The sequence below is a fragment of the Sceloporus occidentalis genome, unplaced genomic scaffold, assembly GCF_023333645.1.
Source record: "Sceloporus occidentalis isolate IW3139 unplaced genomic scaffold, rSceOcc1.0.p SCAF_6, whole genome shotgun sequence".
NCBI classification, from domain to species: Eukaryota; Metazoa; Chordata; class Lepidosauria; order Squamata; family Phrynosomatidae; genus Sceloporus; species Sceloporus occidentalis.
The window spans coordinates 70,611,218-70,631,320 of NW_028316986.1; the positions used below are offsets into that span (position 1 = coordinate 70,611,218).

Here is a 20,103-nt window from a genome sequence, read left to right on the forward strand (position 1 = left end):
GACCCAAAGAGGAATGCTTCACCTTTCATATAGGCTCGGGCCAATCAGTCTCATTGGCCAGCCTCTCTCTCCTCCCCTCCCATATTTAATGCTGCGTTTCCTGCCCCTCACCAGGTTTTTCTCTTTCTTTCTCCTGTTTCTAGTTTTTCCACTCATATGTCAAGAGATATGGAAAAAGAAGGCACAAAAGACTGCAGCAACTATCGCCAGGTACAGACGGGCAGTTTTCAGTGTCCTCACTGCAAACTAGGACTAGATGAGGCTGGGTATTTACATGCCCAGCAGCCCTAGCCCACGAGGATGCCACTATCATGGCTTGCTGCCATCCACACTGGCAGCACCATGATGATGCACACGCCATGCAGTGTGTACATGTTGCTTACCGGAAAGGGTGTCACAACATCAACGCGCAGCACCTATGGCGCCGCAAAAAAGAAGCTGCTCTGGGCAGCTTCTTTCAGGCAATGCATTGTTGCTGCGCTGTTTGGTGGCTGCAGCAATGATGCGGGGCAAAGAGGCGCAGCATGGAGCTGTCCATCTGTTGAGTCTCTATAGGACCATAGCACTAATCTCGTACGCAAGCAATATTCTGCAACGTAGACTCCAATACATGGAAAAAGAAATCCTGTATGTCCAAGCAGGGTTCAGGAAAGGCAGAGGGACAACATTACAAACCTAAGAGATCATGAAAGACTATGGAGGGTTCTGTTTTCATAGGATTGTCACTCCATCTGGTAGTCCTGATGAGAATCTGTACTTCGGACAATAGGATACTCTCAGAAAAGTACATGGAGAAACAGAATGGTTCCCAATTGGCAAGGGGCTCAGACAAGGTTGCATTCTTTCACTTTACTTGTTCAACCTGTATGCAGAAAATATCATAAGAGAAGAGTTAGACTTAGGGGAAGAAGGAGTGAAGATAGGAGGAAAAAACATCAACAACTTAAGATATGTGGATGACACCACGCTACTAGCAGAAAAGATCACAGACCTGGAACAATTATTAAGGAAGATCAAAGATGAAAGTTGAAAGGCAGGCTTACTGCAGAACATAAAGAAAATAAAGATAGTGATCACAGAAGAAATGCATATTGAAATTCTTAAAGAGTTCCCATTTCTAGGATCAAGCATTCATCAGAATGGGGACTGCAAAACAAGAAATCAAAAGAAGACTAGGAATGGAAAGAGCAGCTATGAAAGAACTAGACAGAATCTTAAAGAGTAAAGATTTACAACTGAGCACTGAATTATCCAAGCCATTGTATTCTCCATCACCATGTACAGACACAAGAACTGGACAGTGAAGAAAGCAGAGAAAAAGAAAATCAATTCCTTTGAAATGTGGTGCTAGAGAAGAGTGCTAAGGATATCATGGACAGCTAAAAAGATAATGAGTCTTTGAACAGATCAAGCCTCCAATCTCCCTGGAAATCTCAAACTGAGCCTGTCATATTTTGGCAACATCTTGATATGGCATGATCCATTAGAAAAAACAATTATGCTAGGAAAGGTGGAGGGAAGCAGAAAGGCAGAAAGACTGCAAGCTAGATGGACAGACTCATTTAACGAGGTTACAAGTATAAATTTGCAGGACCTAAGCAGAGCAGTGGAGGACAAAGGGGCTTGGAGATGTCGCATTCACAAGGTCACCATGAATCATGGTTGAATCAAGGCCAACAGGGTCTGAGAGCAACATCAAAAGACATATGAACAAACATCTGTCACTGGATTCCTTGTGTTCACCAGATCTCTCCTAGGGTGACCCCAGAGTCCTCTAGGTGGGGGAATTTCACAGTGAACTCAATGAAACCTCAGGTGGAAGACTGTCTGCTCCATAAGTTGAGTAACCCAGTTGGATTCACACACCCTGAATTTCTTCCATACTTTATTTTCTTAATAAGACCCTTTTTTTTGTGAATAAATGGGAAAGGAACCTGTCCATAAAGGCTTATGAAAAGAGGAATCCTCGACATCAAGTGTGGACAAAGGTCAGCTTTCCAATTGCTGTTTGATTTCAGTTCCCAGCAGTCCTTAGCCTTGGCCAGTCTAACAATGGGAGATTGGTAATAGGAATTCATGAAGTCCAACAATGTCTGGAAGCCACATTATGTCCACCACTGCTCTACATATTATTTTTCCTCCATGTGAACGATGTGTTCATATATACATCATCTTTTTTTTACTCCCAACTAGTGGCATTAGAAGGTTTGCATTGGTAGAACAGCTATTTAGAGACAGCAGTGTCACTAGGGGGTGCAGGGGTGAGGACCGCACCAGGTGACATCCCAGAGGGGGATGAGAACACTCCTCCCCACACGTCTCTTCTGCAGCCCAGCTTTGGAAGCCAGTCTCTGCTCAGTCTACAGAGAAAAGGGGGACTGATGCATCCCCCTTCTTTCTCCACTGAGCCTTGAAGGGGGTGGAGGGGGTGGTGGGATGGGGATGAGGACAGGTTAATGTTTTGCTCAGTCAGTGGAAAAAGGAGAGTTTGCAGCATCTCCTCTCTTTCTCCCTCCCCTCAGCCTTGGAGCCAGAGAGGTTTTGTTGTTGTTTGTTTGTGGTTTTTTTTACTCTATAAAAGGTTTGCTCTGGCTACAAGGTCTGTCTCTGTTCTCCCTCTGAAGGCTGCCAGGAGGCCAGTACAGAGTATTGCTATGTATAATATACAGAGGATTGCTAGAGTATAGAAATGTACTTGCTATTGCTATTGCAGGGAGTAAAACAAGGATAATGTATACATGAACACATAGAGGGAACCCTAGTTGAAGAAACTGGGCCCTAGGAGTATTTGTGGAGGAGGAACCTTACATGTAATGTCAAAGACCCTTTGGTGGAAATTGGATAATTTGGCTTTTTGTTTGTTTGCTTGTTCAGTCGTTTCTGGTACTGTTTGGTTTAAGATTATTTAAATATATTATTATTCAAAGAAATAGCTATGTTAGTCTGTCACAGCATAAAAAGCAAAAAAAATGAGGGGAGAAATTTTGCAGCTCTTAACGCCAACTATTTTACTTTCTGCTTTCATAAATATAAATCCATTTTTTCAGATGCCCTAAATTTTATCGATATCCAGTGCAGTTAAAATAGATCAATTAGTCTTTAAACTGCAGCTAGAGTCTTCTCTCCTATTTTTGCCCTAAAATATACTGTTTGTTTTCTTGTAAAAGTACTGACATTCTGAAAGGGGATAAGGGACTGAAATATAATTTCCACTAGAACGATAGTCTTATAAATTAATGGATGTCACTTCCTTCTTACGCACATTGGAGCAACTAGCTGCTTCATCATGATGAGCTAGCATAACTCAATTTATATAAATTAAAAAAACATGCAAACACTATTAAAACAAAGCAATTAATATGAAGATTATAATATTAAGCAAGATATCAAGAGCAGTCCCATCAAATGTGGGATACCTTGTTTGTTCCAGGTGTCTTTATACCAACTATTTTAGATGTAATTAATCTATCCAGTAGAAATGTATATGACAAAACAGTTGATATGCATACCAGAAGCATAGCTTAAAAGAAATTAAAACATTGGGTTAAAGGTTTAGGTTAGCTTTCTAAACGTGCATTTGTGTTTCTTTGGAGTTTTTTAAACTAAAGATTAAGGTCCAAAACACACTGAAGAAATAATCCAGTTTGAGACTATATTAACTGGCTCACTTCTAGGAAATTCTGGAAACTGTAGTTCATGAGACATTTAGCCTTCTCTGTCAGAGACCTCTGGGGCCACAAAGTCGTGCTACAATTCCCAGGATTCCCAAGCATTGAGCAAGGGCAGGTAATGCTGTCTCAAGTAGGTTTATTCCTGCAGTATGTTTTGGACCTTAACCTTTATCTTTAAAAACTCCAAGGAAACACAAATACATGTTTAGAAATCTAACTTAAACCTTAAATCCAAAGTTTTATTTTTATTTTTTTACTAATTTTAAATATTCTATAAAAATCACATCTTATCAAAGTTTCACTTTAACCACAGGAATCTATGTAAGGGTACTGTGCGTTTGATATTATAATTTAAAGATGTACTCTTAGTTTTATTAGCTGTTTAAGTCACTATTGCTATTATATTCAGTGATATATGGATATTAAGATTTATAAGTAACATCAGCACAAAAATATTACTAAAGATTCTGTATGATGTGTTATGGGAGGAGGTAACTTGGGGAAGGAGGTGACACCATGAGTTTCCACACCGGGTGACACTAAGCCTACTGATGCCACTGCTTAGAGGTAGGTTCATGTGTATAGAAACTCCAGTTTACAAATCACTTGCTTATCTCTCCTGATCTGATTTTGTGAGGATCTAAAGGATTTAAACAGAATAATTTACTCTCTGTACTCCTCATCCTCCAAGATCAAAATATGTTATGTGATCACTGTATTTTAGAGCAAAATTCACTGAGAGACAGCTGAAAATCAAGAAAGAGGAGTATACAGTTTCTTCAGTAACTAAAGATTTTAATTAATTTTACAGGATTCATTAAGATGGAACCATGACAGTTAAACTGCATTAATTCTGCAATGCGGCAGCTGCTTCAGTGCTTTTGATCCATGATTTTGAGAAACTATTAGTATCCCAGTTCATTGTACTAAATTATGGTACAGCAGATATAACTCCAGATGTTTCATCATCACTAGCCAATGGGCTAGACTAACTGTTTTCTGTTATATGTAAAGCAATTAATTGATTGCAGTACAGGAAGCTTCAGCAGTTTTCTTGCAGTCTTCAGGCTTTGCAATACACTCCATAGTTCAACTTTTCTCCCAGTTTTGTCCCACCTAAGCGTTCTTCAAATGCTATATCCATCTTCTGGTTGTGATCTTCACTGAAGAAGTTCTTCCAGTCATTAACACTGCCTGAACAGAATACATACATTATTGTTCATAATAGTCTTGAGCAATGCATTAAGATAGCTAATCAGATCCTAATTATTTTTACAGTTTTAGTCTTACCAGGTGCTAATACATTTTCATCACTAACTGATAGAGTTTTGCTCTTAATGATTTCTAAAGCAAAATCAGATAATGGTAATCTAACCTTGAAAGTACAAAGGGGAAATAAGGGAAATGGTATGGGGAAAAACTGCAAGAAATTAAAAATAATAAGAAAACAACATGGGATCCAATGTGTTGTTAAAAGACTTACACTCCAAGGCTGGAATGACAACCTTTCTCCTGCTATTTTTCAGTGGTCATAAGATATCACTGATTTAGCTTCTGATAAACAGTATTTTATAGGTCTAGCTTTGGGAAAATATGTTTTTGCAAATACAGTTAGCTTATATTAATGTCCATACAATCTCTGATGGATTTCCCCCTCCCCCTTTTTTCCTTTCATCTTCTTTTTTTTCTTTGTAATCATAGTTTTTAAAAATCTACAAAAATAATTTTTTAAAATGGAGATAGCACATTCAAAGTTTTCCCCTTTTCTTACCTTTACGAAAAAGGACACTGCCCATTGCACCATGGGTTTTTGTAGAGTTTTCTTTCATTGCCTGGAAACTGCTTCTGTCTACAACCTCTTGAAGCTCTTCATCACTTAGAGGAAACTCAAAGAATTCACTTATTTTTTTCACTCCCAATGCCCTATTCTGAAATAAGGAAAATAAAAATGGACCAGGTAATATTTAATTGTTTCGGGAGAAAATTTTTGAAATACAATGTGATGTGAGAAGGTGGGCAAGCCTGTATAACCAGCCAGTCGCAGATTATAGAATGCTATGAGCAGAGCCTATGGGGGGAAAGGATACAAAATATAGGCTTGTCTGCTAAACAGTCAGATGGGAATCAAATAAGGAAAAGATGAGCTGGAGTTACGGCAGTCAGAGACAGGATGAAGATCTGAACAGTATCCTGGGAGCTAAGAATGAGGAAAGAGTTCAAAAGTTTCAGTTACTTGTTTGTTATACAATAAATATGTACTGTTCTTATTTTCAACAATTGTGTCTGGGAGTTTATATTTAAAAACTGAAAGGAGAGACTAATCACATATTAACGCACTGAATGCACTGATCTACTTGTCCAGTATAGGGATCACTTTGAAGCTTGAGTACCAGATCCAGGGAAGGAACTTGAGGATAAGAGGGCAATGTAAGTGACAGAAACTCAAGCTTTGGAACTCTGGAGCCATCATGGAGAGAGGTTTTGTTACAAATGTCCTTAAAAAGTGCATTTGTTAAATGTAACTTTCAATGTAACTCACAATAGTTACATCAAATAGTTATGAAGACATTGGACTTTATCACATGGGGAAAATCAAGGAAAAGTGGGGGTTTAAATAGACATTAGCCCATGAAAATCGTGCAATTGTAGTGAAGATTTTCACACAATGTTGCAATTAAAGAGGATTTATCATGGCAGTAAACAGATAATAAACAGCAACAAACTATTCATGGGATTTCCCTGTGAATGATTTGTTGCTGGTTATTACCTGTTTATTGCCGGAATAAGTCCTCTTTAATCGCGATCCATTTAAACCCCCACTTTCTCACCATGTGATAAAGTCCATTCACCCAGCTCATTTGTAAACATGACACAATTAGTAGTGTCATAATTAGTTTTCTAAAAAGGAAGAAGTATACAGCGCAATGTTTGATGTACACTCGTCCCTCAGTATCCATGGACTTGCCCTCTGCTTCTTCAACTATCTGCAGATGGCAAGCCCACATGGAAGGGGTAGAAGAGGAGGAAGAATAAGAAGATGTGGTTGGAAGAAGAAGAGGAAGCTGCAACAGCAGCTGCACCCTGCCACCAGCCACCCACCCACCCACTGCCAGTGAGAGCTGGGAGGGAGGGAGAAAGGATGAAAGCTGGTGGAAGAGGAGAAAAGGGATGTAGGAGGAGGAGGAAGAGAAAGTGGCATGATGAAATAAGGAAGAAACAGAGACAGAGGAGGAAGAGAAAAAAAGGTGGAGGAGGAAGCAGTGGTGGCGGCGGCCCCCTGCTGCCCATTACTTGATGGTCACCCACCACAGGTAAGAGCAAATTTTGGTATCCATGGGGGTGTCATGGCCAGCCAAGATGAGCTCTCGGAGGATGAGGAGGAGGATGAGCCTCCTCCAGAGCAAGGGCTGATTGAGGCTACGCCAGGTGTTAGTTCTGCTCTGCCAGGTCCCAGCTGTGCTTCCCCAGCCCCAGAGCAGGAGGTCCAACCAGGTCCTAGTGCTGAGGAAAGGCCTCCTATGGTGCCACAGCCTAGTGGTGACTCTGGAGACGAGGCATGCCTGCAGGTGCTTTCTTATCAAGAGAAAAGGGCCGAGAGTGCTTGCAGTCGCAGATCCAGGAGGATTGCAGAAAGACAATTAGCAAACCAGCCTCAGGTGGCTCGAGGGAGAGTTTCCCTGATTTAAGTGGGAGAGAGGCTTGAGTTTGTGGCTAGAGTTTATTATGTCCGGGATTGCTGCCAGCAATCTCTGACTTATGCTGATAACCAAGCCTGCAGCCAACACGTGTAGGCAAAACAAACCTTGTGGAGAAGCAGTCAAAGAGCAAGCCGAGGAAACAAGCCGATGTCGGGGTTGCAGAAAGTCAAGCGTGCCGAAAGACGAGCTGAAGTCAGGAAGTCAGAAAGCAGTGTGGTCAAAACAGTCCGAGGTCAGAATAGCCAAGAAATAACAAAGGTTCGGTCCGAGGTCAAGATAACAAAGTAGCAAGGTAACAAGATGTCAGGAGCTAGAGCGACAGCAATCACACCAAGGGCTCATGCAATAAACTCTAGCAACAAACTCAAGCCTCTCTCCCACTTAAATCAGGGAAACTCTCCCTCGAGCTACCTGAGGCTGGTTTGCTAATTGTCTTTCTGCAATCCTCCTGGATCTGCGACTGCAAGCACTCTCGGCCCTTTTCTCTTGATAAGAAGGCACCTGCAGGCACGCCTCGTCTCCAGAGTCACCACTAGGCTGTGGCACTATAGGAGGCCTTTCCTCAGCACTAGGACCTGGTTGGACCTCCTGCTCTGGGGCTGGAGAAGCACAGCTGGGACCTGGCACAGCAGAACTAACACCTGGCGTAGCCTCAATCAGCCCTTGCTCTGGAGAAGGCTCATCCTCTGAGAGCTCATCTTGGCTGGCCATGACATTGGGGGGGGGGGGGGGGATCCAGAACTGATCCTCCACAGATTCTGAGGGTTCACTGTGAAATGGGAGTGTTTGGCTTTCTGGGAATAGACCAGTTGAGCCCAACCATCAGAAAATATTTTCCTGCGTATCATCATCATCAGAATTCATAGAATCATAAAATCATAGAATTATCAAATCAAAGAGTTGAAAGAGACCACAAGGGCCATCCACTCCAATTCCCTGCCATTCAGGAACTTACAATCAAAGCATCCCTGACAGATGACCCTCCAGCCTCTGTTTAAAGACTCCAAAGAAGCAGACCCCATCAGTCTCTGAGGGAGTATGTTTCACTGTTGAAGAGTTCTTACTGTTAAGAGGTTCCTCCTAACCTTGTTTTCATTGCTGTATAATTTTTGGCCTCTGAGGGAGAGAGTAGGCTGGCCCAGTTCCATCAGGGGCTAGCCTGAAGAAGAAGAAGAGCCCTCCCTCCGGTCCATCTGCCTTGGTCCAGGCCTCAGAGGGAGAGAAGAATGCTGGACCTGATCCCCTCCCTCCCTCACCATTCCCTTCTCCTTTTGTGTCATGTCTTTTAGATTGTAAGCCTGTGGGCAGGGAACTGTCTGTTATCCCCTCTATTGTAAACCGCTCGGATTCCCAGTGATTGGGCGGTATATAAATAAAACCTACTACTATTATTATTATTAATGTTTAGGTGGAATCTCTTGTCCTGTAGTTTGCATCCATTGTTTCATGTTCTTGTCTCTGGAGCAGCAGAAAACAAACTTGCTCCATCCTCAATATGACACCCTTTCAAATTCTTAAACAGGGCTATCATATCACCTCTTAACCATCTCTTCTCCAGGTAAAGCATAGCCAACTACCTAAGTCTCTCCTCATAAGGTATGGTTTCCAGATCCTTCATCATTTTAGTTGCCTTCCTCTTGCCACCCTCCAGTTTCTCAGTTTCCTTTTTGAATTGTGGTGCCCAGAACTGGACACAATATTCCAGGTGGGGCCTGACCAGAGCAGAATAGAGTGGCACTATGACTTCCCTTGATCTAGACACTATACTTTTATTGATGTAGCCTAAAATTACATTGGCCTTTTTAGTTGCCACATCACACTGTTGACTCATGTTCAACTTGTGGTTTACTAGGACTCCTAGATCCCTTTCACATGTACTCTTGTTAAGCCAGGTGTCTGCCAACCTATATCTATGTATTTCATTGTTTCCCTCCCTAAGTGCAGTACCTTAAATTTCTGCATATTGAAATTAATTTTGTTAGTTTGAGCCCAGCTTTCTTAACCTATTAAGCTCATTTTGGATTTTGATCCTCTCCTTTGGGATATTAGCTATTCCTCCTAATTTGATGAGCATGCCCTCTATTCCTTCAGTGATACGCTTTGGCATTATCCAAAGAGTATCAGTCTTACCTCCTTCAGCTCCTCATAAGTTACTGTCATGACGTTTTTCTTATCAGCATGCTTGTTCCATTCAAAAACATAATCAAAATAAGAGCCCCATGGCACTGTAAAGAAATATAAAGGTAATAAGTCAGCCATAAAAGAACTAACTGTTGAAGAGTTAACAATTCTTGTGCAATCCTGGTGTAATAGGGTTTCCCAGCCCAAGAGCAAAGCAATTCAATCCCTAACTCCAGTCTTCCTATAAATGTCTATTTTATTCACACTCAGAATGTGAATTGCACCCAAGAACAGACAACTAATTGAATGTGAAAAGGATATGAAGGTGACATGAAAAAGAAGACAGGAATACTGCAGCTTTAATTTTTTTGTGAAAGATGTCATTTTGGTAGGATTTGCATGATAATGTACATGATCAAATTCCCACATCATCATTATAATTATCATCATCATCATTGTTGTTTATATTCCACCTTTCCCCAATAATAGGGATCAAGGCAACAACAATAATTTAGTTATTAAAGGTACAGAAGCCCTGCTATGCTTTTCATGTGAACCCTTTGCGACAGGAATGTAGCCAAAGGGGGAAGACTGAGAAAGAAACAAAGTGTGATAAAACTACATGATTTGCTAAAATACAATTTAAAACAACAGCACCATCAAATAGGACAATCTCCTTTTCCACCTACCTTGCAATAAGCCTTAGTCCAAAGAGGACTAAACTTGTGTAGAAGCTTCCAGGTTTCATGGCAAGTTTGAGTATCAGCTGGAAGAGCAAATTAGACTTTTGGGGGAATGTGGAATGGAGTAGCCTGACTGAACTCCTTCTAATGTATAATACCTTGGAGGAGGGCATGACTGGCTGTTCTAAACAATGTTCTAGAGTTCTAAACAAGAGTAGTTCTGTCAGGAGAGATAAGCATACAATTACCATTTTCATAGAATCATAGAGTTGGAAGAGACCGCAAGGGCCATCCAGTCCAACCCCCTGCCATGCAGGAAATCCAGATCAAAGCATCCCCGACAGATGGCCATCCAGCCTCCGTTTGAAGACCTCCAAGGAGGGAGACTCCACTACACTCCGAGGAAGTGTGTTCCACTGTCAAACAGCCCTTACTGTCAGGAAATTCCTCCTAATGTTGAGGTGGAATCTCTTTTCCTGCAGCTTGCATCCATTGCTCTGGGTCCTAGTCTCTGGAGCAGCAGAAAACAAGCTTGCTCCCTCCTCAATATGACATCCCTTCAAATATTTAAACAGGGCTATCATATCACCTCTTTACCTTCTTTTCTCCAGGCTAAACATACCCAGCTCCCTAAGGCGTTCCTCATAGGGCATGGTTTCCAGACCTTTCACCATTTTAGTTGCCCTCCTTTGGACACGCTCCAGTTTCTCAATGTCCTTTTTGGATTGTGGTGCCCAGAACTGGACACATTATTCCAGGTGGGGCCTGACCAGAGCAGAATATAGTGGCACTATTACTTCCCTTGATCTAGACACTATACTTCTATTGATGCAGCCTAAAATCGCATTGGCCTTGTTAGCTGTCGCATCGCACTGTTGACTCATGTTCAACTTGTGGTCTACGTGGACTCCTAGATCCCTTTCACATGTTGTCTCCTTAAGCCAGGTGTCCCCCATCCTATATCTGTGCATTTCATTTTGTTGCAACTTTTACTTTTCTCCATTCTATATCCTAAACACCATATAGTTAAGGGAATTGTTTTGATTCAGTAATGTTGATGAAGCTGATAGATTTACCCAGAGTAACCTAGCTGTATATCTGGCCATACAGTGCCTTTATATGTACAGATATTTACAGCTCTGGCCCATTAGAAAATAAGAATACTTTACTTTCTCCATTCATAAAAGCTGTGAAGAAATCATCAAAGGTCTTGTAAGTGGGAAGAGGAGACAACCCATTGGAAAAATGGTAGAAAGAGGTGGCCACATCTTTGGGATTTCTAATCAGCAGCAGTATCTGTAAGTAAAGAATGTTTATATATGTGATTTTAGTAATGAAATAATCATAATACTTGTATAGTAGTATTGACAAGAGTGTTTTAATAAAAAAGAACTTGAGTTAATATCAGACAACAAGGTTAGAAGTAATAACCACGTGTCTTACACTTTCAAAAGTGCAATCAGATGTGTGTGGGGCTCTCCCTGACCACAGTCTCCCAATCATCATGCTTCATTTTTGGCTGGAACAGCTCCATCATTTCCTTCTCCACTCGTCCTCTTCTACCCCCAGCCCCCTCTTAGACTGCCCTAAAATAGCAGTGTGGCTGCAACCAATGATGGCTGTAGCCCTGTAGCACACCATCTTGAATTTGTTTTCTTAGGGCATGTTTGACTGGCAGCAAATCCAACCAATTAGATGTTTCCTCTGTGGGTGAGAGGAACTGGAACAGGGGAGGGCAGTAAAAATGATAGTTACAAAGCCTGCCATGCAAAACTATGCACAACATTTATTTCTCTAGTTGCTTTGATTCTGAGTTTTCAGAATGGACAGTGAACCCCTAGAGTAGCTAGTGGTCCTGTTCAAATACTCCAAGATTATAGAACTCACGCACTTTGGCTTCACTCTTTAAAACAGATGCCGGGAGATTATGTGGAAGAAGATGTGTAAATATAACTCTTCTAGAAGGTAAATTTTCCATCCGCTGATAAAATGGAAATAGGTGGGAGGGGGGAGAGAAAATGAAATAATTTTACAATGCCATGACTTTAAGATTTAGATTTCAAAAGTTCAATTGTGCAATGTGATCCTATCCAATTCTGCTCAAAAGTGAGTCCCATGGACTGTAGCCTAAAAGTTGCCCTCTTTATACTGGTGGACATTATCAAGTCACACAGTTGTGTAAGAATTTTCTTAAGTATGAACAAAATGTGTGGCCAATCTTTCCACAATAAGATGTATGTAAGAAACACATGAAAAAATTTACAGAGAGTACTTCCAAATGGTTCCACATCTTTCATGAATGATGAATCATGTGTGCTACCATTAAGTTCAACCATAGAAGTTGTGTTGTCTTTATCCTGCTTGCAATCTTGGCCTGTCCACAGTCAAAGAAAAGCTGCAGAGCAGGGTGTGACAAGAAAGAATGCCATACCCATAGCAATCTCTGGCAGAGCTTCATCTGTTAGGACCTAATAATCCTGCCCTAGAAGCTCTTCAAAGCAATGGCAGCTGGTGCGTTTTTGGCAGTGGGGCAGTTAATCACTTCTAGGCTCTAATTCAAAGGAGCTCTCCAAAGTGCTGAAATCTGTCCCCAGAATATATTCAACACCTTTAGTTTCTTTAAAATTTGGCCTAATACCCAAAGCAGATTCACCCCATTTTGGGCTCACCAGCTTCTGCTTGTAACATTTGGCCTGTAACATTTCCTTACAGATACGTTTGTGAAGATTATTCGAGTGCAATTTTCTGCTTTTATAAATACATACAAATGGCATAATAAGTCAACAGTTTTTTTCTGGAATTTTTAAGAATCTGTCACTTTTTGCATGGGGGGGGGGGGGCTTAGCAAATATTCTATGTCTACCTGATACTTTTCAGCATCACCAACTTCAAGATATGGAAATTCTTCTAGTTCTTCAGCATCCACCCTATTAAAATTTTCAGTATGCTTTGAAGATGTGGTTACCAAATCAGTTAAGATCTGACCAACCCAATTTGTTCCTGTGAAGGGGTGGGGTGGGGAGAGAAAGAATGAGAGTGAGTGAGGGGGGGAGAGAGAGAGAATGCATTACTTATCTTGTCAATGTAACAACAAGCTGAAAGGTTCTTATTTAGATACATGTTTTATCTGTTTTTACCTTTTGTATTATTCTAATTATTTTGTAACATTTTAATGTTATGGTTTTAAATTGGTTTTAAACATTCATAGTAAACAATAATAATTTTGTAAACATTAATAGTAGTGAGGAGGAGGATTGCAGTTATGGATGGATCTGTAACTCCCCCAGCTTTGCTATATAGTAATGGTTTGCCACAATTGTAAATGGCACCTCAACCTCACCTTAAACTCCAGGGAGCTGTTCCAAGTAATGGAAGTCTGCAGCACAACTGAGTGGACATTTCAAGATAATTATGTAGAACAATTTGGGATTGGGATTTGGGGGCTGGCCATGGCTTGAGGAGTCAATTCATTAGTTAATTTGTATCTAAGTTATTCAAGATAACTTCCACAAAGGCTATATTTAAACAATTATAACTACTCTTTCCCCTAGTATTTGATACACAGTTGGAAGCATCTAAGGCAATCATAATTGAAACAAAAATATAATGGTGCATAAGTGATTCAGAATTAGGCTATTTTAACTACTTTATCCCTTGCTGGCATACACCAGTCATCAAAGGGAATTTGCCTTTGTCATTATAGGGCCTTCTCAGTGGTGACTTTCAAATTGTTAGATGTACTGTTCCAAGAAACCTAAATGATTTCCTCTTTGATTATTTTCTGAATCAAATTAAGATGTTGTTCTCCATGAATGTTTTTGCATAATGCAAATTGGTTTTATTTTATTTTATTAATTGCATTATTTTTTTAAAAAAAAATTACCCACATTTTTATCATGAATTGTAAAATGCCTGAAAGGCTCCTAAAGTAGAGTGGAAAGGAAGGGAATGCATTTATATTATATTGTGTGTATATACATCCATGTTGTATTTGTTTTTTAACTTTCATATGTCTTCTAAATGATTGTATATTGTTTGTTTTTAAAAGTATTGTTATGTTTTTTTTTAATTGCTTCTCTTTGGGAGCTGCCTTGGGTTCCACTCTGGGAGAAAGGTAGAATACCAATAAAATTCCTAACTTTAACCCAATCCAGGGTTATGTCGTTCAGATGACTCACACCCCTGGATCAGGCTGAAGGTGCATCACCACTGCCTAAGGTGGCTCAAACCAGATGCAAAAAGTAGTGCAAAAAAGCACTCCTTGCCAGCAATCAATTGTGGACTGCAGTAGTGGGCGGCCTTGGGACCACGGTGTCTAGTCACCATAGTCCCATACCACAACCTCTGGCCAATCCTTTTGCCCCATCTGCTCGAGGCCAAGGAGAATGCTGAAACTGTGGTGTCTGTATTAACAGCAGCTCTTACAACTATTGCCTATAACTGAAAGAAAGGTCATCCTTTATTGCTTGATGAGTATTAGTTAGGACCCTATCGAACTGGGTTAAAACACCGGCTTACCTTTCAATCCTAATTTGGGAGGCATCCGGGTTTTATCACAAAGAAATCACTGCTGACTCACCACCCAGGTCTGTCCCGATTGCAACCCAGGTCCTCAGACATTTTTAGAAGTCATAAGCTTCTGACTTCTAAAAATGGCCACCAAAGTGGCTTAGAGGACCTAGACTGCATCCAAGATGGACCTGGGTGGTAATTTCTTTGTGTTAATACCCAGCTGCCTCTTGAATTAGGACTAAGTTTGGGAAAGGTAAGCCAGGGTCCATAAATATGAATTCAGAGGCTTAGTCATATTAGTCTGGAATAGCAGTATGCAAAAGGATCCTGTATGTATAGACTAACTATGCAAAGAAGTTGTAGCATGAACTCTTGTAGACTAAGGGCCTGAGCAGATGGGGCAATCTAACATATGCTGAGCCTGTGTTATCCTGCCCCCAGTGCTCACCTGGACTAGAACCTGGGTCAGCATGACGTCAGGCAGGATACACACTGACCCAGGGCTGGGGGCTGCTTCTTACATTCTTGGTGGTCAATCCATCTGACAAGCCCCCCAGTCGCCCTGTCTGATGTGGAAACAGGGTGTCTACCTGCACCCACATGAAAGAAAGTTAACGTGTGCGGGAGGTGGGATAAACAGCCCAGTTTTGCCACAGAGTTTCTTAGAAAGGCTCTTTATCCTGGGGTCAGACCAATTCCTCTGGATCTATGTCTGCACAGGCAGGATCAGGCCAAATCCTTCCATGAGTGTTTTGTTATATATCATCTAAATTAGATGATGCAAGGCTGGGGGAAGCCAGGCCATTTGGCCTGTGCAGACAACCACTAGGTCTACTTCCTCTGCTGCAGATGTAGGATGTCCTCAGATATAGGTTATGAGACATATGATCAAACTGACTCATGTCAATTTGAAGGAAAACTATAGGAAAATACATTCATAGAAAGATTACAGAAAAGTAAGCTATGGTGTCATATTTTCTTCATCATCAGTGCCACAGAACAGCTTTGAAATGGGCTAAAGACTATATTTAATCTGACTTATCATGATCTAATTTCTTTTATATAAACTTTTCTCCTGAGTTTTCTGCTGCCTTCATGTATAGGAGTAACATCTGAGTGAACATAAGTGCACAATAAGTCTACTACACTAGTCTAATATTTTGTTTTGCTAGTGTAAATGGATTTGGTAGTCATAAACTGAGGTAGAACCATGCTGTTAAATAAATGCCCTTTCATCATAGGAAATGTAATTATATCATCTGTCAATAACCCTGACAATATTGACTTGAAATGGAATTCTGTGAAAACCCCTTTCCTTTATTCTCAGTATCTATGAGGTACTTTATTACTGTTAAGAGTAGATTTCTTGACCCTTTCACACTACACAAGTACAGCACTATGATTCTTCTTTAACTCATAACTACCTCAAATGGAATCTTGGGGTTTGTACTTTAGTGAGGCGTTAGAGTTCTCTGACAAATAATTCTAAACGCTCCTTCCTGAACTGCAGATCCCTGGATGTAACTATACCAGCCTAAGTGGGATCATAATGCTATAGTTTTGTAGTGAGAAAGGACCCCTGTTCACTTGAAACTGCTTTTTCCAGATGCTTTGCATCCTCATTATTTAAGGATTGTTGTTGTTGTTGTTGTTGTTGTTTAATTCTATAGTGCTGTAAATGTACACAGCACTGTACATACAGATAAATAAAAATATATAAAACCTGCCAATGGTGTACAATCTACAAAATACATATAGACAGTAGGTAATAATATAAAATAGAATTAGTTTAAAAAAGGCAACAATTAAAACATCAGCATGCATTGTCTAATCAAATATCAGCTAAATATTCACACAGTGCCTGGGAACACTTCCCTGAACAGGGTGGTCTTCAACTCAGATTTAAAAGTCGTCAATGAAGTGATGACCCCTGTTCATGGGGGAAGAAGGTTCCAGGAGTGAGGGGCAGCATGTGAAAAGAGACAAATCCGGGACAGGGCAGTAGAGATCCTAGGCTGGGACAGGATTACAGGTTACAGATAATTATCAGATAATTATCAAACTAATCATTAAATTAGTATTCAAACACTTGCTTAAAATTCTTGATTGTTGAACATCCCGCCTCAGTGCTCAAGAGTCTGTGAAATACCTGGATTTTGTTATCTATTCCAAAAATCATAATTTTTAAAGCAGTACTTTGATGCATTTTAGCCTACAGTTAAATGCTAAAGTGTGGGCCTTGAACATATCTCGTATCTTTGTAAAATCATTGTAATGTTAGATAGATATCATATTGGCAAAACTTTGAGATAATTGTAGTAAATGTTCACCAGTTTACGCACAAAATGTGAAATTTAATAATCCCATCCCACACTATTAATTGCTCTCCTAACGTACAGAAATCATATTATGTGCCATGATGCAATGATTCGTTGTATTTTGAATTTTAATGCAAAGTACATAATTCAGTAGTATTCATTACTCCTTCCACCCACCAAAACAATTGCTTTTATGTTTCTTCATCTCATTTCTTTTGTGTTATGTCAGATTTGGCCCTGAAATCTTTTTAATTGCAGGTATCCATGGTTAATGCTGAGAGGTTTTATGTGCAGAGCACATGCACTGTCCAAAATCTGCTGTTACAGTAGATTTCCTCTCCCACCCCACAGCCATAGCTTTCAAACTGTTCTGGTGGATCTCCCAAGGCTTAGAAGATGTGTGAGAGTTTTATGGAGTAAAGAAAGCCAGCTCGACAGACTCTATTTAGATACACTATATGGCATCTCTAACCATTCTAATATTTTCATGCTATTATTTAGAGTTTTTTAATGTGACCTATGTATAACAAACAAAATATATTTACCAGACTTGGGATATCCTGCTAGGAACACATCATCATCCCTTGCTTCAAAGGACTCAAGAGCTTTGAAGGTTTCTGGGCTGCAAACAGTAGATGGATACAAAATCCCCTTATAAGAAAACATTAGATCTTCAGGTGCCATTTTGGCACCATCATCCATTGCCTTGTCTACTAAGGCAATAAACTTCTTTCTCTGTGTTGACATCTTCTGTACTCACCCTACTTAGGCTAACCCTCACTTTGCTCTATGGAAAGCACATTTGGCAACTGTAGCCAAATTTTTTGCTCAGGAGAATTATTGGCACAGTGGGCTGGGTTACTCAGCCCAGGATCTTCTCTATGTTTACCAAGTTGAGTACAGAGAGTGAGGTGAAGAACACTTGATTCACCTTTTTGGAAATTTTATATCTCTAGTCTCACATGGTCTCATGAGCATTACTTTTCTTTATATGTTATATGAGGATATGATTACAGCTGCAAAGAGAGTTACAAAAGAGGGATTTAAGATCTCAGCAAATCTGAACCATGTTATATCATTGTGGCATTAATCGTTTGAGTTGAGAACTGTGGGAGTGATGCAGTATGGGTGTTATATAACTTTGTAGAAGTTATATAACAGAGCAATCCCATGCTTATTTACGCCACAACTGTGAGTTCAGTGGGGCTTTATTCCCATGAATGTGTGTATAGAAGGATTGTAATTTAAGTCCTACTGTGCAGAAAAGTGATACCTGAGAGTAATTTTCAAAGCTAATATTTTAAGACCTATTCAGGCCCAATACATGTTATAACTTTGGAGCTACCTTGCTGAGACCTCTTTAACAGCATAAGGCAATGCGTGTTTATTCAGAAAGCATCCTCATTGTGTTCAATGATGAGACTTGGGGCCTTTTCACACTACACAAATATAGTGCTATGATTCCATGGTTCCATCCTATGGAATCTTGGGATTTGCAGTTTAGGAAGGGACATTTAGAATTCTCAGCTAGAGATTTCTAGTCCTTCACCAAACTACAAACACCAGGATTCCATAGGAATGGGATAGCAGAAATGGAATATACAGCTATAATTATGCAGTGTCAAAGGGCCCTTAGTCCCACAGAATTACAGAGCTGTTCTTGGGAGTATACCTCTCAGAATCCTCTATGAATGGTTTATAATATAGCAGCTTTAATACTTCCACATGGTGAAGGGTTAGTAAATCTTGTAATATGTCTGTTTTCTTTCCACCATAGGAATAATTATGGTTGAGCTGCACTGAGCTGTTTGTGCACAATGACTCATCACATTGATGTTTTCTTCACATGTTAAGAAAATTTTCCTTGTAGTAGTGTGGAAAAAATGTCCTATTCCTTGTAGTGTGTCTGTAACAAGAGCTACAGCTTCCCTGTCATAAATTACCCTGTGAAATTCAATTCAGCATAGTCGGATCTAAAGTAAAAACTGGACAGACATCTTGTACCTGTCATGGTTGTGGAGAAGATGGAATTTCAGCAGGTATTGCTTCTTATCTGGTAGTGTGAAAAGCAACACCTGCTGAAATTCCCTCTCTTACACAACCATTAAAAGTACAGGAACACTATCCAGTTTCTATCTGGCAACCCCAAGTAGTACGGAAATTTGCCTCTGCCTCACACTGTATGTTTCTGAATCAGAGAAAATCTTTTAAAGCTTGTCCCTTGTGTTGTTACTGTGTACCTTCTGACTTATGGCAGTCCTAGGGCGAGCAATAGAATAACCCTCAAACCACTACACCATGCTTTGACTAAATATGAAATTAATGATAGAAACAAATAAATAGACACCCCTTGCCTGACTAAATTTGAAAGTGGCAAAACTTCACACTCTTGTTTACTGTTCAAGTGCTGCCATCTACTGACAGAAAAAGCTTCATTTGCAATGTAGTGTGTACTTTTAGCACAATACTCATCAGCTATTATCATTTTTGATTGTATTGACAGATGTCTTTCTTAAACAAAACAGGTTAGTCCAATTTATAGCATTTACTAATGTTATTGCTGTGAATGGAGCCACCTCAGAGTAGTAGGAGTGTGTTAAATGCTAAAAGACTTTCTGTTGTGGTGGTGTGCCTTCAAGTTGTTTCCAACTCATGGCAAAGAACCTATGAAGAACCTATCAGGATTTTTTTTTCTTGCTAAGCTTTGTTTATAGGGGACATTGCCTTCCTCTGAAACTGCCAAAGAGTGACTTGCCCAAAGTCACTGAGTGAGTTTTCATGGCCAAATGTGGATTCAAACCCTGGTCTTCCCAAGTCTTAGTTCTGAAGTAAGAATCTTCTCAAGTGGCAGTGAAGTGGAACATTCTGTTGGTATAAATCCCTGAAAATCGGATGAAAACCAAGGGTAGGGATAGGCAAGGTGTCCCAGAGGCATTTGAGCAGAAGGAACACCACTCACTGCACATGGAGGTAGTACGTACTTCCACACACAAGCTTAGAGAAAGTATGAGTGTCAGTGCAGTGGTGCAATGCCCTAAGAAATGGTTCCCAAAGTGGGAAGTACTACCCCCCCCCAGGGTGATGGAAAGATCCAGGGAGG

General features: G+C 40.3%; 1 protein-coding gene across 1 annotated transcript; it reads right to left on the bottom strand.

The window, feature by feature from the left end:
- Positions 1-4,489: 4,489 nt before the first annotated feature.
- Positions 4,490-17,750, bottom strand: LOC149310910 (sulfotransferase 6B1-like). Its single transcript, XM_089529993.1, has 7 exons — positions 17,549-17,750; positions 13,037-13,173; positions 12,065-12,154; positions 11,343-11,469; positions 9,500-9,594; positions 5,443-5,599; positions 4,490-4,865 (listed from the first exon to the last, which is right to left on the bottom strand). Exons 1-7 carry the CDS (start codon positions 17,748-17,750, stop codon positions 4,735-4,737), a joined length of 939 nt encoding a protein of 312 aa, XP_089386119.1. The 3' UTR covers positions 4,490-4,734.
- Positions 17,751-20,103: the final 2,353 nt, after the last annotated feature.

Coding starts and splice junctions, on each gene's coding strand:
- LOC149310910 (XM_089529993.1), bottom strand. CDS start 17,750: ATGTCAACACAGAGAAAGAAGTTTATTGCCTTAGTAGACAAGGCAATG. Junction 12,155..13,036: donor GTGATGCTGAAAAGTATCAG/GTAGACATAGAA, acceptor CCATTTTATCAG/CGGATGGAAAATTTACCTTC. Junction 4,866..5,442: donor CAGTGTCCTTTTTCGTAAAG/GTAAGAAAAGGG, acceptor TATTCTGTTCAG/GCAGTGTTAATGACTGGAAG.